The sequence below is a fragment of the Tenrec ecaudatus genome, chromosome 10 (assembly GCF_050624435.1).
Source record: "Tenrec ecaudatus isolate mTenEca1 chromosome 10, mTenEca1.hap1, whole genome shotgun sequence".
Lineage (NCBI taxonomy): Eukaryota > Metazoa > Chordata > Mammalia > Afrosoricida > Tenrecidae > Tenrec > Tenrec ecaudatus.
Genome location: NC_134539.1, coordinates 119514026 through 119542018, shown reverse-complemented (window position 1 = coordinate 119542018; position 27993 = coordinate 119514026). Strand labels below are relative to the sequence as shown.

Below are 27993 nucleotides of genomic sequence, written 5' to 3'. Positions count from 1 at the left end.
GACAGTGCTCGGTGTAAGATATGTAAATAATAATAATTTATAATTGATCAAGGGGTCACGAGGGTGGGGGTAGGGAGGGGAAAAAAGAGGAGCTGATACCAAGGGCTCAATAGAAAGTAAATGTTTAGAAAATAATGATAGCAACATATATACAAATATGTTTGATACAATTGATGTATGGATTGTTTTAAGAGCTGTAAGAGCCCCCAATAAAATGATCTTTTAAATATATATATATATATATATATGTATGTATATATCAGACACAAAATTAGGCACTTGTACTCTTGAGATATAAATGGTATTACCCTCATTTTAATTAAAAAAAAAAACCAACACAAACAACAAAACCTCCCCCCAGATATTGAAGAACTCATTCAAAGTCACATGGCTCATCAGTGAATGGTAACAGTACATCTGCCTCTAGAGCATATATCCACTCAAGGACTTGTTTGCAACAATGAACAAAATACAACATGTCTGTAAACACTTTACACCCTGAAGCAATAGAGCTTCATTTAAATAAATTCTTAAGATGAACAATTTTTGATCCCTCTATAATATGCAAGCCAGAGCCTATCTTTCAAAAGGTTGTGAGTAACTGCTGCTAAGAAACCTGCATTTTCGCAGGACAGTAGTTAAGCACCACTTTAAGTAGGAACATGTATAAAACTGTTCTTGTTCCATGATATAAAATTAGCCATAGCGGAAGCCCTTCTACTAGCAATGGATCTTCTCTCTCACAGGATAACCAGCATCCTTACCTCTGGCAGAGATCTGTTTACTACACAGAAAAGGGCCGTAAGGCCTCAGTAAAGATAAGCTTTGAGAAAATGAACTCAGAGGTATCAAGTCACAGGAACATTCTTCTTCATCAGGATAAAACGTTTATCAGTTTCCTACCCAAACGATCTTGCATGAAAGAGACAGGAAAGAGCTCAGTTCAACCATGGGAAATGAAGTAGAATACAGGCTGACCATAATCTTGTAGTTGCAACACCATGTTAGGGAAAGTACGAGCTACCTGACCAAGATGGTTTAAGGCTATTTAATGGCCCGAAGAATCAAACACTCCATGGAACTTGACTCGCCAGTCACAGATGAGCAATCTCCCTGCTGTGGCGCACACCACAAAAGTCATCACAAATTAAGTAACAGAACAGAGAGAACTGTGGGCTGTTTCTTCGCAGAAACAAGGGAGGCTGCATTCACTCCTTTGAGATTCTGTTCCAGATGCCTCTTCACAGCTTCCTTCCTACTTGCAGGGGACGACCCTTAAGAGTTCAACGCACTGGGAGTTGTTAAATACACTTCTGGTCTTCTATAAGAAGGATCTCTCTGCATTCAACCACAGAAAGTCAATTGACTTATTTCCATGGCATAATTATTTAAAGTCACCTATAAACTGGAACTTGACTTGTCACACTGATAGTAGAATCAGAACTCATTTTCCACCGCTCCTATGGACTTGCAGCTGATTTCAAATGTCTGTGTGATTTTATGACTTGACTCTGTGACGACAACATTCACACTGGGAGGATACAATTGTATCTCGGGGGACAGTCTATTATAAAGTCTGTTTTTAAATTTTGTCTTCAAGAGCTACTTTCTTCTTGCTGTTTTGACCAGAGGCTTTTTTCCTGTAAAAAAAGAATGTAGGCAATGACGAGTCAGAAATTCTAGATGTATGTACTTGCCCCAAAGTTTACAAGTCTAACATTTACTGAGACCTAATGTCTATTAAAGAGATGAGACTAGGAACGTGAAGATCTGGTCTCTGCCTTTAAGGAGCACACAATCACCTAAGTGAGATACAAAGCGTTCTAAAAACTACACTATTAGCTGGTAGGAAAGAAAGCGCCTGACCATACAAGGTAACAGAGTGCTTATTAAAGGCTAAACATGCTACAGCACTTTACATATATTAACTTGAGTAATCTTCAGTACAACTTATTATCCAAATGATCCCAGATGAGAATCCTGGGAGTTGGATTCTACAGAATATGAAATACATGGTGTATTAGCAGCGCAAAATGATTAGAAGTTGTCAAAGCTGGATGTACAGCAGGGAAATGAGATTTCTAGATTAAGTGATGATGAATGCCATTAACTAAGGGGTAACCCAGGAAAAGGAAAAAACAGTTTTTAAGAAAATACTGAATGTTTGCATAGATCGTAATACAAGGTTCTTTTATGTACATTCACTCCTTTAATCCTCCAGCAACCCTGGGTGGCAGAGCTGGTATATTTCCATTATACAGAGGCTGGGAGAGATTAAGTGACTTGCTCTGAGTAACAAAGGAAAGTAGGAACAGAGCCAATTCTTTTGACCCTAAATCCAATTTTCCCTCCACTATACCACACCAGGCTGAGTTTGAAGTGCCTCTTGTGTCCACTAGACAGTAAGATTCAGGTCTCAACTCAGTCAAAATTGGGTACTACAGGTACAGGCTTCAGCATTGTCAGTACTGAGGGTTGAGCAGAGGAAACAGGCTCGGGTGGGATCTTTAGAGGAACATCCAAGGTGAGCTAGAGACAGTGTGGTGGGTCTTCTCTGTACTCTGGGTTAACAGCTAACAAGTATGGTCTTCAGCTACACGAATGGAAAGACAAGAGGGCTTGATGTGACAGGGCTTGAAACAAGTGTCCTGAGGTCTCAGTGCAGCGTAACATCCATAGAAGTGCTCTACACTTAGAAAAAGCCACATTCAAAGTTTTATTCTTTCAAATACGAAAACTGGCTCTGATCCCATGGGCCTCTCGTAGTGTCCCATGCCAAAGCAAATTGTAACCCCGAACCATTGCCTGGTTTTACCTCATGGGCTTCAGGCACTGAGTGGGTTGCACAGTGAAGAAGAAAAGAAAAAGAAAATTGGCATGTTTTTTTAAAAATCAATATAGCTATCATCTTATGCTCTCGTCAATTGCCTCTGTAAGAGCTTACCAGGCATTGAGCACACTTGGAAGAATTGTACTTATAAGCCTACACTTGAGATCATCCACAGGAGGGTATGATTCATTCTTCAGGGTTTCTCAAGTGACCCCTCCATGTCCCACTCCCCAACAGGAAAGTCTATTGAGATGGCTTAGGTGATCTAACTGGTCAAACAAGATAACCTATTTTGTCAATCCACTGACACCTCAAAATTGTTGCTGCAAAAAATTTGAATAAAAAATGTGTTAAGGAGTCAGGAAACAGACAAGGGAAAGTGCCAGAGTGGTTCCAGGCTGAGCTGCTGACTGCCAAGTCAGTCGTCTGGAACACCAGCATCCCCTCTGCAGAGACGGGACTTTCCTCCTGTTACTAATGAGTCTGGGATCCCCACAGGGGCGGTTCTCCCCCGTCCTAGGGGTCGCCATGACTCATGATCAACTAGATGGCAGTGAGGTGGAGGGAACAGAAGAGTACCACTGACAAGAAAATGATCAATCTTATAAATTTTATATTTCTCTTTTTAAAAAAAGGTTTTATTAGGTGCTCATACAACTAAATTTTATATTTCATAAGCTGCTTTATTTTAATTGTTGTATTTACTTTTCCCAAGTATTAAAGTTTAAAATTGCACTACTTTGGGACACCCTACTTTCCAATTGAACTTTACTTCCCATCAATATATCTACCACCACTGAGTGGACTCTGAGTCACAGCAACACATTATTGGGTATTTGAAGCTATCAATCTTTTTGGGAGCAGACAGCTTCATTTTTTTCTTGAAGATAAGCGTGTAGTTTTGAACTGCTAACCTTGCAGAGAGCAGTCCAATGTCAACTGCACAGTACCTAGCGGACAGTGCCACGAGGGCTCCTTAGTCCCACGGCCCTTACAGAATGCCGTGAAGATTCGTGCTCCACTTAAACACTAAGCTGATCCCAGTTTTCATGCTTGTGTTCGCTCGGGTTCCACTGCATGCCTGACTCCTCCTAACAGTGAACACGTGGTTCCACGTTCGGCCTCCTCGAAGTGCCGTCCGACACCGGTTCACATTGATCTTTTCCCTTCTACTAACTTGTATTTCATTTAAAAAGCACTCCATTTCAAGTACACTGATATCCTTTCTGTAGTATCAGGGAAGGAGCCCATTTTAAACCTTGTATTTCCAAGCACCTGGGGAGATCATAGGTACTCAGTAAATGCCTACTTGGTGATGAGAACAGGTTTTCCAATGATTTCCACAGAACAGACTGCAGGTGGCAAAAAGAAGCATCAACTTTTATCTATAGTAAGAGGTCATTGGTGATACTCTCAGGAACCCCCCCTACACACTATAGAAATCACTATAACCAAGCAATGTATCAGAGCTTGTGCTATCCGATACTACCACAATCGGAAGAGGGTCACTTTCCTGATGTCCTGCTCTTCCAGCTCCACCTAAAAGAAGCCATGTTTGCGGGCAGAAGGAACCTGCACGTGCACAAATGAAAGTCACTGGGGTTTTTGAGCACTAGAAAAACAAGTCTGCAGGCACTAGGGCAGCGGGTCTCAACCTGTGGGTCTCGGCCCCTTTGGGGGTCAAACGACCCTTTCACAGGGGTCACCTGATTCATCACAGTAGCAAAATAACAGTTATGAAGTAGCAACGAAAATAATGTTATGGCTGGGGGGTCACCACAACATGAGGAACTGTATTGAAGGGTCGCGGCATGAGGAAGGTTGAGAACCACTGGGCTAGGGGATAGCTGTTCGGGACATTTTAATCCACTCTTGCTCTTATTAACCTACTTCCTAGCAGTAATGGGTAAAAAGGTTGTCTTTTGCGCATGCTAAAAATCAATGTCTTAAAATTCTCCTACATTTCAGTTAAGCTACTACAAAGTAATACTCTTCAGAGGTGGTTGCAACCTGCTCCAGCATCAGACGGAAATCATCCTGAAACTCTGCTCCTCAACCTAAGTCAACTGTTTTAACTACTGGCCTCAGGAACCCCCGGTGCAGGAGGGTGAAGATGGTGGGCACTATCAATTCTATGTCATCTTTCCAAAGATAGAAGAACTAGATCATGAGTGCACAGAAACAGAAAAGTTCCCCAAATGGATTCAAGATGTATTACTTTGATCACATTCTAGACGGCACTGTGAAGCTTTATCCTGATAAAAATAATGCCCACCCTAACTACAAGAGGGGCCGAGTGGCAACGATTCCTCACCATCTGCTTACCGTTTACTCTTGGCCTTTTCTAAGAAATATTTTGGAGTTGTACTAATGCTCTCCCTTTCCAGTGGTTTCTTGACCATCTTTTTCTTTTGTTTGCTAAAAGTAACAAAATGAGAGAAAAGAAATAAATTAAGCTCAACTTAATTTAGAAGAGCTACAACTAAAACTACTTGTTAATTTTTTAAAATTCCTAATTGTAAAATTCATTTTTAAACAATGCACAGGTTTTAACTAGGGAACATATCCATTTTCATGTAACAGACTACCCATGAGAACTAAGCAAAAGGGGGGATAAATGCCATAAATTCAAATAAGAACAAAAACCCCACAGATTTTGATTAAAATACATCCCATGCCAATAAGCACTACTGTTTGAGTATGGACCTGCTTTTTACCCTTATACTTATGCATGAAGTTATAAAAAAAATTCTAAGCGCATCTTATTCACACTAAGTAACTTTAAAAAATCAGAACACCTTAAATTTCCAAGATGGAAAAAAACAAAGCATATGGCATTCACAAACACCTAAAAGCAAAATTTTTTCTCTTAAAATGCTCAAACCGTAGTACGACTGTTAGAACTACAATGTGTAAGGGAACGTGAAGCAAGAATGTGTGCAGAGAGTGAGCGCGCGAGAGAGCAGCTCCAGGTCAATTCAAGGCGGGCGGTACCTTAGCAGTTTTTTAAAGCTCTTTATGTACTCCGGCACAGGACATCCAGCTTGTTGTATAACATTGGCAACACTGAGGACACAAAACAGAAACCAAACACACTTTTCTATCATGTCAAACTGATCTGTATGTGCTGAACCCCTCTGCACAATTTGAGAAATTTAAAACTACCTGAAAGGTAGCATGCTTTGTCACATTACCAGTTTTTACGAGGCACGATCACGCTGGCTTACTTACGGAGAGAATGGGAAGCATACACCGTAAGACGCGGCTGACCGAGGTAAACAGAGCTAGGTGGCCAACATCAAACTTATTTACTCATTCAAAAACCTGAATACAGTATTATGACGAATATCAAATGATGGCTATTAGGAGAACTGTGTGTTAAGCAAACTATTAATATTCCATTATGAATGTTTCCAATTTTAATAACAGATAGGCAAACACCAGGCCTTCTCCTCAGTCTTCCTTTTCTTCGAGGGCCAGTATTGGAAAAGAATTTTGGGACAATGCCATTAAGAAAAAAACCAAAACAAATTATTTATTTAAATTGGTAGCAATATGCAGAACTGGGCTTGCTAGCGCCCAATAACAAATACAAACCAAACAGAAATATTTTACAGTGTTTTAAAAAATCCGTTTCAGAGAGTGCATAAGCCTTTGCAGTGATTGTGTGTTCTTCGTAGCCAGGTGTTAAAGAACTCAGCAAGAGGAAAGGAGTAAGTTCTTCCTCCTCTTACTGTCTGTCTCCACTCGCTTAGATGCCAAAAGAAGCTACTGCTCTCAGATTCCCTTCAAGGTCTCCTAAATAACGTAACAAAGCTGGAACTGAACGAGCAACGGTGTCGCTTTGAGAATGAAGGTGTGCCTGACCCAAACCATGGCATTTTCCGTTTGTATTGTAATTCCGTTTCCATGGATCCAAAAGATGGGCAATAAGGACGATGGAAGAATGGAGTACTGAAAGGACCATGGGCTGCTAGAAGAACAAACTATCTGTCTTGGAAGAAGTACAGCCAAATGATACGTAGAAGCAAGGGTGGCAAGATTTCACCATGTACTTTGGATGGGTTTCAGGGGGACCAGTCCCTGGAGGAGGGCATCACACTTGGTAAAACAGAGGAAGTGGCTGGAGGATGTGCACTGGTGCAGATAGGAAGTGGAAACACAGGGAATCCAGGACAGATGGTGAGAGTGCCAACACCGGGAGGCTGGAGGGCAGTTGGGGTAGAAAGGGGGAATAGATGACAAGAATTTACATACAACCTCCTCCCTGGGGGGACAGACAGCATAGAGGTGGGTGGACACTGCCAATTTGGAATTGATGAAATTACTTGTTAGCTGAATGTACATTACAGAATAAAGCAATTTTGCCAACCTAATTCCAAGTTATTTTTCCCAATTTACCTTCTTAATAATGGTTTATCATCTTCAGTGAAAAAAGTAACCGCTTTTCCTTTATGTCCTGCTCTTCCAGTTCGACCTAGAAGAAATCAGATCATAAAAACATATCTGGGCGGGAAGGGACCCTCATGTGCACATATAAAAGCACCTGGGTTTTCAAAGTGAGTTTGAAGGGAACAGAAGAAATGCTAAAACAGATGGGTTGGAGGCAGAGGGAAAATAAAAGCCAACTTACCTATCCTGTGGATGTATTCCACTGAGCTGGTTGGAAAGTCATAATTGATCACCAAGTTCACACCTTTAAAATCAATTCCTCTTGCCAGTAGGGCTGTACAGATAAGGACCCAGATTTTCCCTGCTCTGAAGCTGTGGACGGTGTTATCTCTCTGATTAACAGAACATGCAATACATACTTTAGTACCACTCTAGGAGTGGGAAGAAAGTCTCTCCTTTATTTAATTGTCATTGTTTTACAATGGAGACGTTCTCGACGGTGGTGAAAGGATGTCAGACTCACCTGTTGCTGCGTCCTCTCTGCATGAATAACATCCACATTAATACCTTCATATACGAGCTCATGGAAAAGTTCTTTAGCCCTTTCAATGGACTGAACAAAAACAAGGACAGGTGGACTGAAACCCTGAAAGAAAGAAGGCAAAAATCAGCACTCATACCCATAATCAAGACTGCAATGCTCAGCATTCCGTCGTCAGTGTCACGCATGAAGGAACTCATGCAAATTTGGCACATTTCTCACTGGCCAGGGTCTGCCTGTCTTCTTACAGTCTACGCTCGACAAAGGTCATTTGTTCACCAGTCAACTTGAACGGCAGTCTCACTTTGCTAATCCCAGTCATCCTGTTTAGTGAACTCTTCTTCATTTTTACAGTCTGCACAATGAAATGTCCACCTCCCAAGCAATCATGCCTTAGCTTCTGTTCCTCAGAACTTTTGGTTCTGCTTAAAATGTGGTAGCAACTGTCATTTTGAAACAGGCTTTCTCCAAATTGTGTATTTCCCAGGGCTGAGTGTTTGGCTCTCAGTTCTCTTAATTGTAATCTTTACTACATGCGTTCAATAAGATCCTAACAGTCATTAAGACGCACCGCCTCGCAAGTCCATAGTGGCGGCTCCACCCACCCTAGTCTGGGGTTGCCAAGGTTGCGGTGAGCTTGACTCTTTTTGGAAACCTTAGGAGTAAGACACATTTGCACAGCACTTACTGTGTGTCGGGGACCGCTGTTGGGACTGTATGGGAAGAGAATCAATTATTACTACTAACCATCCTGGGACAAAGTAGTCCAATCTACAAGCGAGGTTAAACAAGCTGCCTAAAAGCACCACAGCAAAGTGGTAGCGCTAGAGTTCCAGTCCAGACGGCCTGCTTCCAGCACCCATGCCCTCAGCCATCAAAGCTCACTGTTGCTGCAGTCACCAGACACCTGCCAACACCTGGCCCCTTCATTCTCCAGCCGTTGATCCCAACCCCACCACGGCTGCCACCTTGTCTATTTCTCTTCAGCTCTGCCCAGTCTACTTAACAACCCATTAATTGGTTCCCTTGCTTTCAGTCTCTTTCATCAAAATTCATCCTACACACCACTGATTAATTAGTTTTGCTTAAAAATAACGTGGCTGTGTTCTTCCAAAACATCCAGTCGTCTCACATAATTGGCTCAAAAGTGACCTTGTGGTCAGCAGGTCAGCACATAACCTACTAAGTTCAGGAGATTGTTCAAACTTACTTTTTTAACAAGTTCTCTCATGGCCAGAAGTTTTCCAGTCTCAGACCCAACAAAGAGAAGTTCTTGTTCCACAGTCTCTACTGCAGAATTCCTGAAAAGAAAACATAATAGCTCTTAGGTTACAGAGCCAATTTTTAGCTCCTGCCTCTCGCTATAATTTAAAATGTATGTAAAAGTTCAATGAATTTGACATGTCCAATGATAATATACATAATTACACTTCAATTTGAATCACAAAAGTACAAAAGTTAATATGGCACCTCTAAAACTCTTTTAAAGTCCTTATACAATATTATACAATAACTTGGCCCAAATCCCACCATTTTAAACTTTCACATTTTGGTATAATCTAGTCATAAAATATTCATGTGTTTCTAGTTATGTTTGTCCAAAAAGGTTTCCAAAGTTAAAACTAATGGCTACTGCAATGAGAACTCTTAAAACAATTACTGCACAGGGCTGAGCATAACGACTCCCTTCTTCATGCCCCTGATCAGTCCCCCGAGTGACGTGACCCTAAAGGACAGAGTACAACGGCCCCTGCGGGCTCCTAAGCCTGTAAGTCTTTATGAGAATAGAAAGCCTCATTGTTCTCCCATGGAGCTGCTGGTGATTTTGAACTGCTGACGCTGTAATTAGCAGTCCAACACATAACCCACTACTGCACCAGGGCACCTCAAACTTAATGACTAGCAAAATTACAGACAAGTGGAGATGAGATGAATTAAGACATTGACTAACATTCTGTAGGAGGCTGTAATACACTGTAAAGTCCCAAACAGTTTTTGTATTCTGCTGCCTGCTTTAAAATAATGCTTTTGGTGAGTTTGCTTTCCTTTCTTTCATACACAAGCGTCTGTAAATAAATAAGGGCATCCTTTCCCATACCGACTGGTTCCTTTGAAACTTAGCTACAGTCTTCATAGTTATCACATCCTGAGTTACACAATAATCTGCATCATAATTTCCCGAGCGCTAAAGCATTCATTTAAGCAAGCGCTGGTGGTACTGTTGTTAAGCCAAAAGGTCAGCAGTTCAAACGCACCGGCCACTCTAAGGAAGAGGAGAGGTGTCAGTCTGCTTCTGTACAGATCTATAGCCTTGGAAACCCTCTGGGGCAGTTCTACTCTGTCCTGCAGGGTTACCACAGGTCAGAATCAAGTGGAAGCCAGTGGGTTGTTAGTTTTTCTGTGGTCCCGGGTAAGCCATTAATGACATTAATGCCTCTGGATCGCCACATGTCCTACTTTGTGAATGGGACAGATCATCTAAAAAGTATGATGACAGAAACACTAATATGATACTTCAAGAACGTCCCGTAAGATTCTTTTAAAACAGATAATCCCTCATCAATCTTGAATATCAGTAACATTCTCTCCCTTATGAATCTCAGGCCAAATAATCTGTCACCTTGAGTCTAAAAAACACAATTGAATTTGAAGAAAAAAAGCAGTGGGATAATGTGGAAGAACAGGTACCTTGCTCCGATGGACACAGTAATGACATTGTCCAGGTTGAGTTTGCACCACTGCTCAACATCATATGCAAACGTTGCACTGAACATAGCTCTTCGGACTTTGTGGGATGTGCAGGCCAGGAAAATGGAAGCCAGCTGGTCTCTGAACCCAGTTTTGCCATCTTCAAACAATTTGTCTGATTCGTCCACTACGAGCCACTCAACACTAAGAAACAACAAAATACCTTGTGGATGCCGAATTGAAGATGCAAGAAACACCATCAAACGGTGGTGACACATGACGCTGCTCTCAGATCTAGTATCCTAACAGAAAGCAGTACAAGAAAAATAAGCAGGAGAAAGATAAACCTCAGAGATAAGAGGTTCCAGTCAGCATTAACAGAAACTCCCTTACACCTCTCGTGAACTTCATTGGCATTTCTGAGATGTGAAAGGCTTAGGGAATTCTGCATTAATGGCTTATCAAAATATGTAACTTTCTTCAGACCAGATAGTTCTTTTTACTAGGGGTATAATGAAACTCAGTATTCTGAGCACCAACCCTGCCTAAAGGCTGGTAGTTAGCAAGGTTCACTGGCAAATAAAACAAGCAGCAGAAACAAAATACAGTAAAATGAAAAACACACATGAAGGACATGAAATTATTCTCTGCACCTTGTTAGGTCGATTCCTGGAGGATCTTGCTTTAATAAATAAATTAGTCTATTTGGAGTAGTCACAAGAATATCTACAGGAAAAAACAACAGGTATAAATTGTAACTATAAGAATCATGACTCGACCCAGGAAATTTCTCTTCCTTGAATTGCAGTGAGTAAGCTGTGGTGGGGAGGGCGTGGCTATACTCGTTAGTCAGACCCAACATCGCTTAATAGCAGTACGCTTACACACACACACACACACACACACATCATGCAACAAACTGCTATGTCCCTCCTCCCTTTTATTGTATTTGAGCCATCTTCTAAGAGCCAAGTTGGCTGTTCAATTACTTGCAATTTCCAAATTCCTTACAGGTACAAGAACAGGTCCCTTACCAAACTTCTTAGATGATTTAGGTCCAAATTTTTTGGCGGCCACTGCTGCTTTGTGAATCATGTGTATCCTGAATCCTGTTCCCTCAGAGATTTTTAATAATTCTCGGTGAATCTAAAACAGAAGATAATAAAAAGCAGTAACTGCTAAGATACTTAGATAAGATTTAAAACCTTTTGTACGATTAACAAAATCATTACTGACTCAAGAATATCTGCAATTAAATCTTTAACAATATGCAAATTAACCACTCTCGGCTTTTCATAACTCTAATGTCTACAACAATTTAGTAGTTTCTTTAAGCCTAGTAAGTTAGTTCTAAAAGACAAAACCAAGAGTTCACCAGTCAGTTCCGTGTTTTAGAACAGAGCAGTGTCACAAGTCTACAGTCAGTTCCGTGTTCTAGAACACAACAGTTACAAGCTAGTCAGTTCCGTGTTTTAGAACACAGCAGAGTTACAAGGCTACAGTCAGTTCCGTTTTAGAACACAGCAGTCACAAGGCTATACAGTCAATTCCGTGTTTTATAACACAGCAGTCACAAGGCTATACAGTCAATTCCGTGTTTTATAACACAGCAGAGTCACAAGGCTACAGTCAGTTCCGTGTTCTAGAACACAGCAGAGTCACAAGGCTACAGTCAGTTCCATGTTCTAGAACACAGCAGTCACAAGGCTACAGTCAGTTCCGTGTTCTAGAACACAGCAGAGTTACAAGGCTACATCACACTTCTTGCCATTCAAGCGGCTTCACAATGTTCATGGAGAAATTCCATTCTCTTTTCATCCCATTTCCCACGAACTTTGCGCAGCCCTGTGTGCATTTTACACTAGACGAGCCTTGGAGGTGTAGTGGGGTACACAGTGGGCTGCTACCTCCAACGTCAGCAGTTGGAAACTTTTTTTCCGTGGGACAAAGCTGGTGCTTCCCCCTCCCATAAAGAGTTACAGTCTCAGACACTTGCCCCGGCAGTGGTAGCCATGCTACCGGGGGCTCTGAGTCGGAATCGAGCACACTGGGAGGGAGGAGCAGATCACTCTGTCAAAAACTGAGATGCGTTTCTTTTCTTACCTCAATTTGGGGGTTGGAGGAAGAGGTGAGAAACATAAATTTTAGAAAGACTATATATATAATAATGACCTTTCAACTTCAAGGACCTTAAATCAGTTACCAAGAAATATAAATGGTAATATATCATCCTACAGAAAATTATAAATAGGCTCAAGAAACATTCTTATATGGAGTAAGATACCGAACTCTAGAATTTGCTCTGTTCAGCACACTTGGCCATAACAGAGACGCAGACCTTGTCATATTTAGGGCGAACACCAAACTGAACACCACGCACACTCTCTCTAGAAACTGCAAGCATACCTGGCTGGCAAGTTCTCTTGTTGGTGAAATAATCAGAGCCCGGAAGCCTTTATTTGTGGGTTGTTTCAGCTGCATCAAAATGGGAATGCTAAAAGCCAAAGTTTTTCCAGACCCAGTAGGTGCAGATGCCAGAAGTTCCCGACCCTAAAATACAGAGTACATTAAGTATAAGAAAATGCATACAATTTTTAGAGCCCAGTCAGATAACTGTGACCAGCCACTGAAATAACAAAACCCTAATTAATCCAATCATTCATGTCCCCATTAGACTTTTAATCTTATCCCATTAAAAATAATAATAAGCTTATCCCATAACTGATTTTCCAACATCTTCGATCCCTGCTACCACTGTGCCAAAGGTAGTATAGTTCAGCTACACCACTGGAAGGGGGTTGACAGTGTTGATAAGTGGAGCCCAGCAATTACTGACAAAGACTTGAAGAGGAAGCCACTGTATAGGGTATGCAGAGCTTCTGTGAAGGGTGATGGGAAAACTTGGAAATGAGTGATAACTGAACATGATGAACATTATTAGTCAGTGAACTGTATGCCTGAAGTATGCTGACATATTTTGTTACGTACATACATGCATACACATGTATATTCCCCAGTCTAAGACCCACACATGAAAGTGGCTACGTCATCTATAAGTGACATTCTTCAAACAGCCACTGAGATTTTTTAAAACGTTAGCTAATGCCAGGATAGAAATAATCTTAAATGAAAATTTCAAGCGAATCTACCACAGTGTGAGTCGACAGCATCATTCAATATGCGAATGTATTCAGCTCGGTAGATGGAGAATGAAGAAAACGAATATGGGTATAAAGGCGACTGATATCCTTTGCTACCAGAATTGAAGACCATCTTGGTTATGTGGAGGGAAACTTCTCATTTCTACAAATCTACTAAAAAAAGTTTATTTTCTAAAATCCTTGCATGTTTAACAATAGGTTAATAGATAAACAACCTGTGATATAATCATACAATGGAAAAATTCTAGCAACAACAAAAATAACCAATTACAATGTTGGCAATATGGATGAACCTTAAAAAACACCATACAGAGAAAAAGAAAAAGATTAATATGATTTCCTCTATGTGAAACTCTAGAAGCAAAAGTCGTGTCTGGCGGCAGACAGTACAACAACGGGTGCCTTCAGGCACCTGCTCTGAGGGAGGGCACACTCAATGCAAGCGCACACAGGACAAGTTTCTGGGACTCTAGGAATGTGCTGCTGAGCCTTGCAGGCCCAGAAGGTGAAGCATGAGGCTGCTAACTACAAGGTAGTGGTTTAAACCCGCCAGCCATTCTGTAGGAGAAAGACAAAGCTGTGTGCGCCTCCTTAAGGACTTACAGTCTTGGACACTCTATGGGGCAGTTAGCTGTACTGAGTCAAAATCAACTCGATGACAGTAGGTTCATTGTTTGGTACAGGTATGCTCTATACCTTCATTCGATATTGGGTGGTGATTACATTGTTGAAACTCACTAAAAGTCTATGCAATTTATGGTATGTACATTATAGTTCAATAATAAAAGTCAGTGGGGGAAAAATCTAAATCAGGTATATATACACATTTTAGAAAGCATTTCTAGCTCTGAAATATTCCCAGGCATCATAAGCTAAATCGAAAGTGAACAAACAGAACACAGTCCCTTTTCTCAGAATTTGCACTCTTGTAAGATGGAAAAGTCAAATACGATTGGCACAAATGCATGGTCATTTAACATCTCTGATACACATCACCAGGAAAACACCCTCACGAAATACCGTGGAGCAGAAGGGTGTTAAGAAAGGTGTCATAAGGGAACAGACCTCGTCTAGCTGTGGGAATCAAGGCACTTTAATGGAGGCAGGGTGTTTGAGATGAGCCTTAAAAGAAGAGAAGTTACAACTGATGTCTGTATGTGCGTGGATTGTGATAAGAGTTGTATAACCCCCTAATAAAATGTTTAAAAAAAAACAAGAGAAGTATTTCAGCAGGGGGTTATAGGGCAGGGAAGGTAGAGCAAACATAGTGGAAGGACTGTCAGCGGCCTCCCAGACCTGCATACTCACATGCAGCATAACCGGAATGGCCTGCGTTTGGATTGCTGTGGGCACTTGGAAACCTGCATCTAGAATATTCTGGAGCAATCGAGAATTGATTTTATATTCTTGGTCAAGTTGCTGAAAGGTAGCGATTGGGTCAGGAAGATCAGTCCCTTGGACATGGATTTTGTGTTGATTCCGGAAGAAGTTTATCTGAAAAGTGAAGCGAAGGGGTCATCACAGGCAGCAGCCAAATACGTCGTTATCAAGGAACAGCAGCAGTGTCTTTCTGGGATTCATTTCTTAGCACATGCAACTTTGTGGTTAAATTCCAAGCCCTGAGAAATCATGGACATTAGATACACTACATGTCCTTTCTTGACAGTCCTAACAATGAAATCTAGTATTTATCCACACTTCCTGCATATTCAAGGGTATCTGTCACGAGTGAACAGGGAGTCCTGGTGGGGCAGTGGTTAACCAAAAGGTCAGGGTTTGAATTCATCAGTCAAGGAGGCGTGGGAGAAAGATGGGCACTCTGCTTCCACAAAGACTAGAAGCCTATGGGCAGCTCTGCTCTGTCTTACGGGATTGCTGTGTCGGCGTCACCTGAGGGCACCTGCTTTGAGCATGAGTGATGTGTGATCAATGTGTCATCTTCATAACCTTGGTCTTCTACAAACTTTGAGAATGCAGGCATTAAATCCACCTATTTTCTTCATCTGGGACTTAACACGCAATTATAAAACCTCTTCTTTGTAGTTGTTTATTAAGGAAGTGCCAGAGTAGACTCTAGAGGTGTTGATTTGGCTTGTTTCTCCAGGCTCTCATCTAGATATGACCATATTCTGGGTCACTGACCACCATCATGGAATTCGCTAAAGCGAGCTGAACACACTTTTCCATCAAGAGCACGTAGGTAAGACAGCGCATACGACAACCGTATACTTGTTTCTTCTGCGTGCATTCTACTTGCCCTTTCCCCAAGTTATAAAAAAGGATTTTTTTTCTTTTCAGATGTTTCTTTCTAATGAATTGACCATTACACTTCCAAGTACTGAAATGGCCAACAGACCATAGGAAGACATTTCTTTAGGCTCCTGCTTGAAGCCAACAGCTCCATCAAACTGTCAGCCTTGATTCAGGGCCAAAAAAAAGGATTCTAAAGACTTCTCTCTATTACCTATCAGAGGAAATACATCCGAATCCGTGAACTCAACGCAGAGAAAAGGGACTACATTTTTTGTTGATCAAAAGGGGATTGAGGAGCACGGCCCCAGTCCCAAGTTTGGTAAGTTCACAAGGGCTAATAATAATTTTTTAAAATGGAATTTTAATCCAGAAACTTAAGCAGCGTGTCAAGAAATATTTATACTTAAGAATTTAAAACTTTAAACATTCAGCCACAGCACACATGCCCACTTTTAAGTTTCCACTAAAATAACATCCAATCAAATATAATTATTCTACTTCAGCAAACTACATTCACTTTCACCAACAAAATATCCCATGTCCAGTGAGAACAGCACTAGGTCAGAAAAGCATACATTTTGAGGGACTTAAGACATTATCTAACCTTTTCCTTTCTGAGGTGTTCCAACTTTCCCGAAGTTAGCTTTTTTTCTTCTTTAACTTTTTTATCTTCAAACTTGGCTTCCACTGATGACATCCACTGTATTGTAGTTCCTTCTTCTGGAGAAGTAATCTCTAAAAAAATTATTAAAAATAAAAAAGTTTAAAGTGTGACATTCATGGCTACAACTAAGAAATTACGACCTACCTTTACAATAAAAAAGAAAAAGTACCAACAGATACAATGAGATAAGAGAAAGTAGCAATACTCAGGAATACTCAATATTGCAGATGGAAATTCTTCTATAAATAAGTAAGTCCAAAAAGTAGGTGAAGGGAGACATCAGTCAGTGTAAGACATGGGGGGAAAAATGATAAATTATCAAGAGTTCATGAGGGAGTAAGAGTGGGGGAGGGAGAAAATAAGCTGATACCAAGGGCTCACGTAGAAAGTGTTTTGAAAATGATGATGGCAACATATGCACAAACGTGCTTGACACAATGGATTACGTATGGATTTTGATAAGCGCTGTACATGCCCCCAATAAAATGATTTGTAAATAGATAAGTCCAGTTAGTTCAATAAAATGACAGGATTGTTTTGGTAACTGGATTTCTGACTTTAAGGTTTATAGGGGGGGAAAAAAAACAACCCAAGAGAATTGAAAAAGTGGTGGTGGGAAACTACGGTAATTAAATTAAGATTTACTGGACTATCTACTGGAATTTTAGAATTAATTTTTGTCAATATTAGTGAGGTATAATTAATCTGTGATAAACTCCATATACTTCAAAAGCACATTACTATGATGAACTGTGACCCATGAAAGCATCACCACACGTGACTTATCACCTTGTCCCTAAGCAACCACTGGTCTGCTTTCTGTCACTGTAGGTTAGTTTGCCTTTTCCGGAATTTAATATAAATGGAACCATAGAGTATGTATGAGTGTTGCTCTGGCTTCTTTCACCTGGCATTTATTTTGAGATTCGTCAATGTGGTTGCATGTATTAGTCGTTCTTTACTTTCATGTTTCTCTGGGTAGCATTCCACTGAATAGATATAAGAGGGTAAGGGCAAAAGAATGTATATTATGAAGCCACAGAAACCTTAATTAAGCAGAAACATCAACATGTGAAGCTACTGTAAATAGGTCTATGTATTCCCAAAGGTGGTGCTTCCACCTCTCTAGCTCTTCTCCAAAGAATGCCAAACTCTTTGATTTACACCGTGTCAAAACTGCAGTTTGGGCAACATGGAGGGCTTCATACTGTATTCTTTTTCTGTTTTGAGAAGAAAAAGGGGTCTGAAAAGGGCAGGGTTGGGCCCTGGAGGGAGGAAAGTTTCTCAATGAAATTCTTGGAGGACAGCCCTTGCCTACATGACTTTTGTTAACTGAAAACAGTAAGAGAAAAAACATAACTAAAACAGGCACTAACCCGAAGTCACCGTCTTTCTCTTTTTCTGCCCCCTCTTCCTTTTAAGGCCTTCTTCCGCTTGCTCCTCCTCTCGGAGCTCCTGACGCGTTCCAGATACTCCGCACTCACCCGGGACAGACTTCTTGTTTCCAAAAAAGTCCAGCCCCTGTAGCGTCTCTGAGGAATTAAAGTCATATTTCCTTTTTCCAAGCTAAAAAATAAAAACAAAACAAAATCTGATAGAATGGCATTACTTTTACCCAGACAAGATTGTCAGTAAGAAAAACCACTCTTCCTACCTCTTAAAAATAAATCAATTTCAGGGTCAGGGTCAGGAAAAAAAAAATCAATTTACCAAGTATTTGATGAGTTGATAAATGTATTTGGTTAAATCAAATCCAAGAAGGTATCTTTCCTAACTGCATAAAATAATCATAATAACAACTAACACTTAGGCTACTTACTGTCTTATTCGTCTAAGCCATGTTTACACATGAAATTAGTTCAGCAACCCAATGAAATAAACAGCACTCTTACATATGAAAAGAAATAGAGACACAGAGAGATGAAGTCAACTGACAAAATGTTCAAAAGTAGGAACTGACAGACCCAGATGACTGGTTCCAAAAGTCAATTTTTTAACCCTGATAGCTAAGTCAGAATGTCCTTGAGCAGTGGAGTTTTGGGTTGTTGTTGTTTTAATATTGCCAGTATATTGAACTCCTAAATGGATGAACTCTGATGGTGCTGTCCCACTGGCATTGGACTATTAACTGCAAGGTTGGTGATTCAAACCCACCAACTACTACTGAAAAGATTTACAGCCTCAGAAACCCTATACAACGTGGTTCTGAGTTGGAATCAACTAGATGTCGGTTGATTTGGTTGTTGGTAGCATAGTGAAGACGCCCTAGCGGATTGTGCGCTGCAGCACCACGTTTGCAGCTAGGGAGTTTGAAAGATGAAAAGCTACCTAGTCCATAAAAATGCACAGTCTCAGAAACAGTTCTACTGGCCCACAGGGTTCCGATTGAGTTGGAATTCAACTCAAGAGCAGCAGGTTTTGGGGTTTATACACGGCCAATCAGAGAACGCAGCAGCACACATTAAAAACCTTCTGATGGTTGCCCACTGTTGATAGAACCTAGTGTCAAGCGTGAAGGCTGACATTCAAGCTTTTCCCACCGCCTCGGTCCTTCCCTATGTTAAGCGTCCTTACTCCAGGGTCACTCTTCTGGGGCTGACTCACAAGGGGGTTTATGTGCAGAAAAGGACTTCCTATGAAGCCAAATGTGGATACACTGTCGTAAAAGAAGCTGGACTTTGCATTTTTCGTTGTTTTTAAATTCCTTACAAGTTTCATGGGGTGAGATTCTTTCCAAAGGAAATCTTGAATCAACGAAGCTAGGGAAGGAGAGGGCCACATGTGCGCGCCAAACCCAGCTACACCTACAGAAGGAGCGCGTATGGAATTCATTTAGAAGGCGGGCCTTGAACCCTTTAAATATGCTGGTTAACCGGTCCCCAGAGGAGAGCAGCTTTCTGCTCCACGTCAGGGTCAGGCCGCCGGAACTCGGGGTCCACAGGCTCCCCCAGTGGCCGTTCATTCGGGAGCTCCCGCTCCTTCCAGGCTACTCGGCCTCTGGCCGCCTCCTTGCCCGGCGAGCAGTACCTGAAAACGCGCCGCGTCTGCCGAGAAGCGATTCACGTCGAACTTGGCCCCCGCGCCCAGGCGGCGGAAAAGATCGTGGACGTCCATCTTTACCCAGAAAGCACCGCGCCGCGGCGGCGCATGCGCAGACCTCGGGCCGTGAGCGGAAGTCGCCCCAGGAGGCGGGGCTTGGTCGTCCTTAGCGACCCTTACGTTTCCGAGCACAGTGAGCCCACGGCCACGGGGTCGTGTCTGACTCCAAGCAACCCCGTAGAGCAGAGTAGACCAGCTCTTGGGGTTCGGAGACGGCACATCTTTACGGAGACGGCAAATCCTCTACTTTCTCCAGCCGAGGGCTGGCTGGTGGGTTTGACCCCGCCACCTTGCGGTGAGCTCCGTTAGCAGCGCAATGCTTACCCCCACAGCGCCGCCGGGGCTTGATATAACTTTACAATTCACCAGTAATCCATCCATTTGTAAACCCGCCACCAAATATTTATAGAGACCATTTCATACCGCGAACTCCTCTAGACTTGTAGGGAACACTGGCGAACAACCGCGCATACCTCCTGCTTCTCACGAAGCTTAGATTCTGGAGGGGGCAGAAGGTCGTTAGGTGCCAACAAGTGGTTCTGCCCCATAGCCACCCTATGCACAGACACCGCGCCGTCCTGCGCCATCCTTAGGATTGTCCCTAGAAGCCAAATAATCTCCAGAAATGAAAAGCGCTTTGAAGCAAATGTAATCAAAGAAGTAGGGTCGTTTTTAGCTAGACTAGTCAAGTTCATTCTGATAACATGATATTTATGTTCTCAGATTTGAACATTGAGAAGGAGGCAGCTTCCTGGAGATCTGGGGAACAGAGTTGTAGATCGAGGAAGCATATACACGAAGGAGGGGAAAGGTTTATATACATTGAGGGAGGAGAATCTTTCCAGGATGACTGGAGCCAAGTTCCACTGAGAAATCGTACAAAGGGTCAAACGAACCAGATCTCATAGAACCTTGCAACCAAGATCGGTGGTAAGGAATTTGAATTTATTCGGGGAAGGTCTTTAAAATGTTTACAATTCTGTGTGAAGTGATTGAACTGTGGAATTAGATATGACATGTATTAACTCCCACGTTACAGCTAATTAAAAGAAGGAGGGCATAGGGAAGCATAGAAATTGGTTTGGGGTTTGCACTAAATCCTAGCTCCAATTTAAGAACAGTTAGTTCTTGCATCATGGCCCTGCTTGATACTCACCCTCAGGCAGGGAACACAGAAGATGCGGGTGCTATAGCAAAATGTGGCGAGGAATGTAGATGGTGCCGGGCAGTCAGATAAAGTAGCATCTGGGGTCCTGAAGGTTTGTCTCCACACAGCAGCCATCTAAGTGAGAGGTCAACTCAGTCCACAGGGAAGAAGCACACCATCATCAGTCACTGAAGGATTGGAGTCCATATAATTTGAAGTTAAAGGAGGGACCAGTACCAGAGCCTAACTTCTGAGATTCTGGTGTGCAGAAGGTGATGGATGGCAGTGGGAGCCCAAGGTCTGTTAGTGAAACTACATAGGAAATAAGCCTTTGGAGAACTCCTCTTATTTAAAAATTGAGGGATGGGCGGAAAGTCTATACTAAACAGTGCTCAGGAGAGAGGAATAGATTAGATCAAAAGCACAACTCTGACCTGAGGAGTTAAAATGGTGCCAGTAAATGTCCCCTATAATGCAGGCTGGACCTGATCAGATTTCCAATATTTTCTGTATTTTTGGTTTGTATTGTTCAATTTTTGTTTGTTCATATTCGAGTGCCTCTCAGAGGTGTTATGTCAGTGGAGGTCACCTTCTTAAAGCTGTGTTATGTGCTTTTTCATTTTTCGGTCTATGAAACCCAGGACTGATGAACCTATAGGGACCGATGAACCTATAGGGACAGCAAGTATCCTCAGAGGAGGCTAGTACAGTGGTGAGGAGGTAAAAGACAGAGAGGTCAAGGAGCCCATGTAGAAAAATGTGGTTTGGAACCCGATTTTGTGGTAGCAATTGCACAACTCTACTTGACATGATTGAAATATGGAATGATAGGATATGTGTACTAAATCCAAACTAATTAAAAAAAACTTAAAACCCAAAATGTTTTATGGAGAGAGCAACTTGATTCAGTTGATCACATTTTATTTAATTTTGCTGCACCTTAAATCTGTCACAGCTTTACTACCTGGGCACATTAACCTCTCTTGGGTTCATTTCAGGAGCCCTGAGGGGTATAGTGGTGAAACATTGGCCTTCCGTCCAAATGGTCAGCAGTTCGAAACCACCACCAGCAGCTCCTTGGGAGAAAGACTGGGCTCTCTATTCCTGTAAACAATTACAGTTTCAGCAACCCATAGCGGGTGGTGGCTATGAGTCAACACTTAGGATTCGGCACTTTTTTTGTGTGTGCATATTTTCTTTCTTCCCATAATGTCCTTTCCTCCTTCAGCAAATGCCTTATGTCCTTCAAAACTTAACTTAATTTTTTTTTCTGGGGAACCCACCCTGACTATTTCCTCCTTGCTAGTTCATTTCTCTCTTTAAGTGCTCATAACACATTGGAAGGACCTCCATGTTAGTGATTTCTTTTCTGTGAATATGTAATTATTGCCATATCTGCCCCACACCAGACTTCAAGTTTTGAAAGTCTGAGCCTGCATCTCATTTATCTTAATTACATTTGAGTAACCTGGGATGTGGTCCATAGGAAATGGTCAGCGCATTTTGTTTAATTAATGAAATGCAATCAAACAGAACAGATCAAGACCCTTCCTTAAACTACAATCTCGTGAACTTAAAAATGAACCTGTGTCTTTTGCTTGGTGCTTTGTAATAATTTTGGCTGATAAATGAATGAAGTCCAATGTAAGGTATCAGAATTAGACTGCTTTCCTACTTTGTCAATGCTCAGCGGACTCACGGAGGGACCATTTCCTCTTGAGAAAAAAAAAAAAGCAGTGCTCTGACCTCAGCATTTTGTTTGCTTCCCCATTTAAAAGCATCATCAATAAAAACAGTAAGGAAGTCAAATCACCGTTTTGTATAACTGGATTTTCTCCCAAAACCAGTATGGTTTCACTGGTAGATACACATGATTTCTCAACTGTAGCAAGTGAGGACATGAAGTCTGTATAACACCGCAGCGAGAATTAATTGGGATATCTTGTTGTTATGCACAGAGTGATCATTCTCTGCCTTAAAAAGTGTGTCTTTGAAAATATTTTTCTTCTACTTACCTGCTTGTCATGCAACAATAAACAGTTGGTTTTGTTACCATGTACCAGCCATGGCCTGTGGATGCAGGCATTAATTAGACATAGCCCCTGCTCTCAAGTAGCTTCAGGTCTACTGGGATAGAGAACTCTTCAAACAGAGCATACTAGTTCTCTCGGCGCTGTGGTCTCTCCCAGGAAATAGGAGAATGGTCACTCTAGAGTCTAGAGGCAAAGTTGAGTGGGCTTTTTATAGAGTTAGAAAAGGCTTTGTAAAGGAAGTGAAGCTTAAACACAGTCTTGACATTTGCTGGCCAATTAGACAACACAAGTAAAGGTGTTCATTCTAAGTTGAGAGAAGAGCAGGAAGAGATGTACGAAGGAGTGAAAGCAGCCTCTAGTGTCTGGCTATCCACAAACATAGGGGAAAACACCCAAAGTTGAAAGGGAATGGTGTAATTAGAAGTGATGGCTGGATCGGGAGGTAGGGGTGTGGGATTAGCACATGAAAACTTATATGTGTACCCTGAAGAGTTTGGACTTGATCTTGTAGACCCTGGGACCAAGTGAAGGTGTTAAGTGAATGATAGAAACACATTTTAACTTTAAAAATATCACAGGCAGCAATATGGAAGGAAGGCAAGTCTGGAATCAAGGAGACTCAAGACGTAAAGAATACTACAATAGTGTAGTGAGAAGAAAGCAGGAACATTCGGGAAGAAGAAAATGGAGCCGATCTTAAAGGGCCAAACCCACTGCCATCGACTTGTTTCTGATGTATAGTGAGCCTACAGGGCAGCGTAAAACCGCCTCATAGGGTTTCCGAGGATATAAATCCTTACAAAGGCAGACTGTCTCATTTTTCTCCCATGGAGCCGTGGCTGAGTTTGAACCATGGACCTTTCAGTTAGCAGCCCAATGCCTAACCCAATGTGCCACCAGGGTTCTTTGATCAAATAGACATTACAGAGTAAAGTAAATTTCTTTAAGGAATGATTGTGAGAGGACACAGGAGCGGGAGTCGGGGAGAGCTGGGTGGAGTGACTCTGACTCCTGGTGGCAGTGTGTCGTCAGAGAGGAACTGTGCTCCGTGGGGTTTCAGTGGCTGATTTCAGAAGTAGGCTTCCAGGCCTTTCTTCTGAGGTGCCTCTAGGTTGGAATTTTTAGCCTCCAACCTTTAGGGTAGCAGCTAAGGGTGTTTAACTGTTTGTAACACCCTCGGGTTAACATTAGTATTCTAGTACTTTAGAAATTCAAATTGAGTACTTGAGAAATCCAAATTCTTATACTTAGGAAAACTATGCCATCAATAAGAAGTCAATAAAGGGTAGTGTTCAGGCTTTTAAATACATGTTCAGCAGTGCGAATGTAACCAACTACCCAAATACTCTTGTATTCAAGGCAACATTCAAGGCCATAGCTCTAGGACTAAAGCCAACCTCCGGGTGGCACTCCAGTCTTGTTGGAATGAAGAGCTCTGGAATCACCTTACTAACTGTAAGTAGGGGGTCTGTCCTGGAGCATACAGAGCCGTCTAAGTGAAGAGCTGCCGTGCACTCGAGCCTATAGGCCCAATGGTTCGAGTCCAGGGGGGAATTGGCAGAGGTGGATATATCTTTCCCCCATATACATCAGCTCTGAGCTAACACAGAGTCAGCAGTATAGGTTTAATATTGCAGAATGTTTCTGTCCAAAAATACATTTCACCCGTATTCAAAACTAACCCAAACAATATTATTACTTTAAAAAATAGCTACAATTTACCAAGTGCCTACTGTCCTGGGTCCTTTTTCTATCACACGTGCTCCTTTAACTGTCACAACAATGCTCTCCGATGGATATTCTTCTTGTTGTTTTCAGAGGCAGAAACAGGCTCAGAGACATACAAGTAGCTCGCCTCCGCTCACATAGGTGTGCAGAGCCATGTTGGATTTTGAACTCAATTCATAGGGCTCCAAAGCATGAGCTCTTTCAGCAAGGTGGCGTCGCCTCCTGTTACTGATGTCAAGAGCCAAGCAGTAACTAACGAAAGTTGGTTTTCTCCAGGCAAGGGCTGTTTGGCTTGAGGGACTTCGGGAATAGCACATTTCAGGAGACCTAGTGAGAACTTGTGTTGTGGCCTGCAGGCCTCGCCCTGACACTCTTGCCCATATCTTTGTGCCACGGAGAGAAATTATTGTGCTTTCATGGTGGACAAGACAAAAGACCAGGGAGGACGTACAGCCATTATGGGTCAGCACTGGAACAAAGAGCTCATTCCTATCTTTAATCTCCACCTGTGAAAACCCAAATTTCATAAAGGTTTCCATTTATCTTCCTGAGATGTACAGAATGCACTCCTGAATCTTAAACTTTGTTTAAGGGCAGCGCCACACAAGAAAGATGCTAACAGTGAAACTCCAGAATAACGTGATTGTCCTGCGTGTAGATTGTGGAGGTGGAGGGAGTCGTCCTCACTCCTGGAATGTTTAATCAAGTGCGTCAAATATCCCTTTTGATCCATCTAAAAATTGTTCTGGTTGTTAATGTTTCTGCTTTCTTTTCAGTGGGGTTTTAATCTGTTTTAGTTTGTTGTTAGTTAGTTTTCAAAAAATTATTTTCTGCATGTGGGATCCAGGCTAGGTAACTCTATAGAGATAGGAACTGGATTAATGATCCCTTGGGGGTATGGCAGGAGAGGTTGGGGGGAAACGGGGAGCTAATCATGATGAGGACAAGATTGAAGAAAATGTTCTAAAACTGATTGTGACAGTGATTGTACAATTCTTCTTGATGTGATTGAACTATTAAATCCTTTGATGTGTGAATTATATGCCAATAATAAATACTGTTTTGAAAAAGAGTGTCAAATACCCATTAGTTTAAGAATGCCTTACAAATTTTAAAGCAATAAAATGTCTCTGCTGCTCTAGGGATTACCAGCCAGCCTTTGACACACTCTCAACCTGAGATAATTCCCAATCTGCATAGTTTGTAAAGACCTGTCCTTTTACTGAGAAGGAGAAACTGACTGGAGGAGCTTTGTTCAACATGTCGGTGTTTGCATGATTTACAACATAATTAACCAGCGGACCAGCTTCCTCCATTATTCAACTTGTTTCCAGCAACTTGAGATCATCAGCCCTGCTGAGGAAATACCTCCTTCTTAGAGATGTAAAAATATTATGCCCCTCATCATTCTCCAGGCAGAATGTGGACCATTCCAATTGTTTTTCAACTCTAACGGGTCTTCCCCACCCCCACATTACTTTGGTATCTTACTCCGGGAGCTAAAATCTATTGTAAGCATACATAAAAATCTAATATTTGGAAGAATTTTGTTATCTAGTTGTTTATAATCCCCAGGATACATTAGTTAGGATTTAATCATGCTGATTAAAAGAATACAATACAAAATCTGATAACTCAAAATCTAAAACAGAAACACCTATTTGAACAAACATGATTAAAAAATGATTTTCAAGTGCTATGTTAACGTTTGTCAGGTATACAAAGCAGGAAGAAGCTGACGCTGTCTGCTCCTATGAAGGCTGTCTGGGAAGCCGCACCGAGCAGCACTGCTCTGTCCGGGAGGGTGGCTGTGAGTCAGAGTGGACATGATGGCAGTGGGTTTTGCATCTGTTTTTGTTTTTGCCTTTAAGTATCAAACAAAACTTCACATGTCTTTACTTTGGTCCAATAATCCCACTTCTAAGCATTTGCCATGAATATATACATCCAACAATAGGAAATGCACATGCACAAGTTATTGATTGCATCACAGTTTATATTTGCAAAATAGTGGAGACAACCTAAATGAGTGATTGACCAAACATGGAACAGACACATATGATAGCCCTATGCACGTGTGAAAAAGAATGAGGAACATGTTTATGACTGGAGATGGAAGAGAAGTGAGAAAATATGCAGGTCTGATTTTTTTTTCCAAAATGGAAAAACAGGCAGGATACACCAGAAGTGAGGTTGGTTACCTACAGGTGGCAGGTGGAAACAAGGTAGAATGAAGCGGGGATAGGGAGTGACCATTTCTCGTGCATATTTCTTTATTGCTACTGTAAAAATACATAACAACAGGAATATTCCTTGTTTATAAAAGGGCTTCAAAAAGCTTGTTAGAAAAGTGAAATGAAAAGAGAATGGAATTCTCCACAATGAGTTTGAAGCCTCCTCTGATACTCTCAGACTGAACTCTCTCTGTCATCAAGTCAATTCCCACTCACAGTGAGTGACCATCTAGGGTAGAGCTGAACTGTTCCTTCGACTTTCCAAGAGGATAAATCTTTTTTTTTTTTTTTGGCCGGCCCGGCCGAGGATAAATCTTTACGGGAACGGACAGCTTCCTCTTTCCCATGGAACAGCTGACTGGTGTGAACCTTGCAGTTAGCAGGCCAATACGTAACTCCACTGCACCACCAGGGAAGGAAAAAATTAACTGTAAACAAAAATTAAACTCAGGTAGATTTTCTCCCCACTCCCAACTAGAGTTTAAAAAATTTCCCTCCTGGGTATTCTGAGACTACTCTCTGGGTATTTTAGCATTGAGAAAATAAGTAAATGTGAATATGAGATTGAGGTTTCTTACTGATAGGGAAGAGATTCCAAACATGGGAAAGGAGAAGAATTGAAATGATCCTATAATATCAGAGTAGAATTAGATAGGACAGTGTAACTCCTGGCTTTTGACAAAGGAACTAGAAATAGATGTTTGATGATTGTGGGCCGCATATACACCTAAGTCTTTTCTAGTTCTGTTCACTGAGAAAGCTCAGAAGCAGTGACATCCAGGAGTACTGAGCAACCAAATCCGGGTCTTAAAATTCTGTTTGCCAATAAAAAGAATCAGGACTCTTGGAAAAGTCGGCCAATTCCAGAACTAGGTCTAAGAAAGTATAAGATGAGCTTTGAAGTCTTGTGAACATTGTGCTAGAAAGCTAGGAAGTGTTCAAAGAGTGATGGGGAGAGGTCAAAAATAACAAGAGTTGCCCGGAAGGGACTTCCAGTGGCCAAACCTGGGACAATTTAACATGAAAGATAAACAAAAATGGTAATGGATTGCAACTCATTGGCTAAAAAAAGAATCCAAAGGCATATAGGTAAATAACAGGGGAAGAAAGGAAACCAGGTTTCCTTATGATAGAATATCAACTAAGCATAGAAAGAAAGAAGGAATTAGAAAATCACTATTTGGCAACCATTATAGTAATAATTTTTTAAATCATTTTATTGG

At 41.5% G+C, this 27993-nt stretch overlaps 1 protein-coding gene and 1 non-coding gene across 2 annotated transcripts; both read right to left on the bottom strand.

Annotated features, from left to right (window-relative positions):
* Positions 1-32: 32 nt before the first annotated feature.
* DDX52 (DExD-box helicase 52) lies at positions 33-19699 on the bottom strand. The gene is made up of 15 exons (XM_075561423.1): positions 19557-19699; positions 17906-18095; positions 16470-16600; positions 14921-15106; positions 12858-13001; positions 11486-11597; positions 11105-11177; positions 10452-10655; positions 8974-9064; positions 7746-7868; positions 7464-7614; positions 7232-7307; positions 5825-5896; positions 5156-5248; positions 33-1640 (listed from the first exon to the last, which is right to left on the bottom strand). Exons 1-15 carry the CDS (start codon positions 19641-19643, stop codon positions 1583-1585), a joined length of 1791 nt encoding a protein of 596 aa, XP_075417538.1. The 5' UTR covers positions 19644-19699; the 3' UTR covers positions 33-1582.
* On the bottom strand, positions 15909-16044 carry LOC142460562 (small nucleolar RNA SNORA2/SNORA34 family). The gene has a single exon (XR_012786742.1). It is a non-coding gene; the product is annotated as a small nucleolar RNA SNORA2/SNORA34 family (small nucleolar RNA).
* Positions 19700-27993: the final 8294 nt, after the last annotated feature.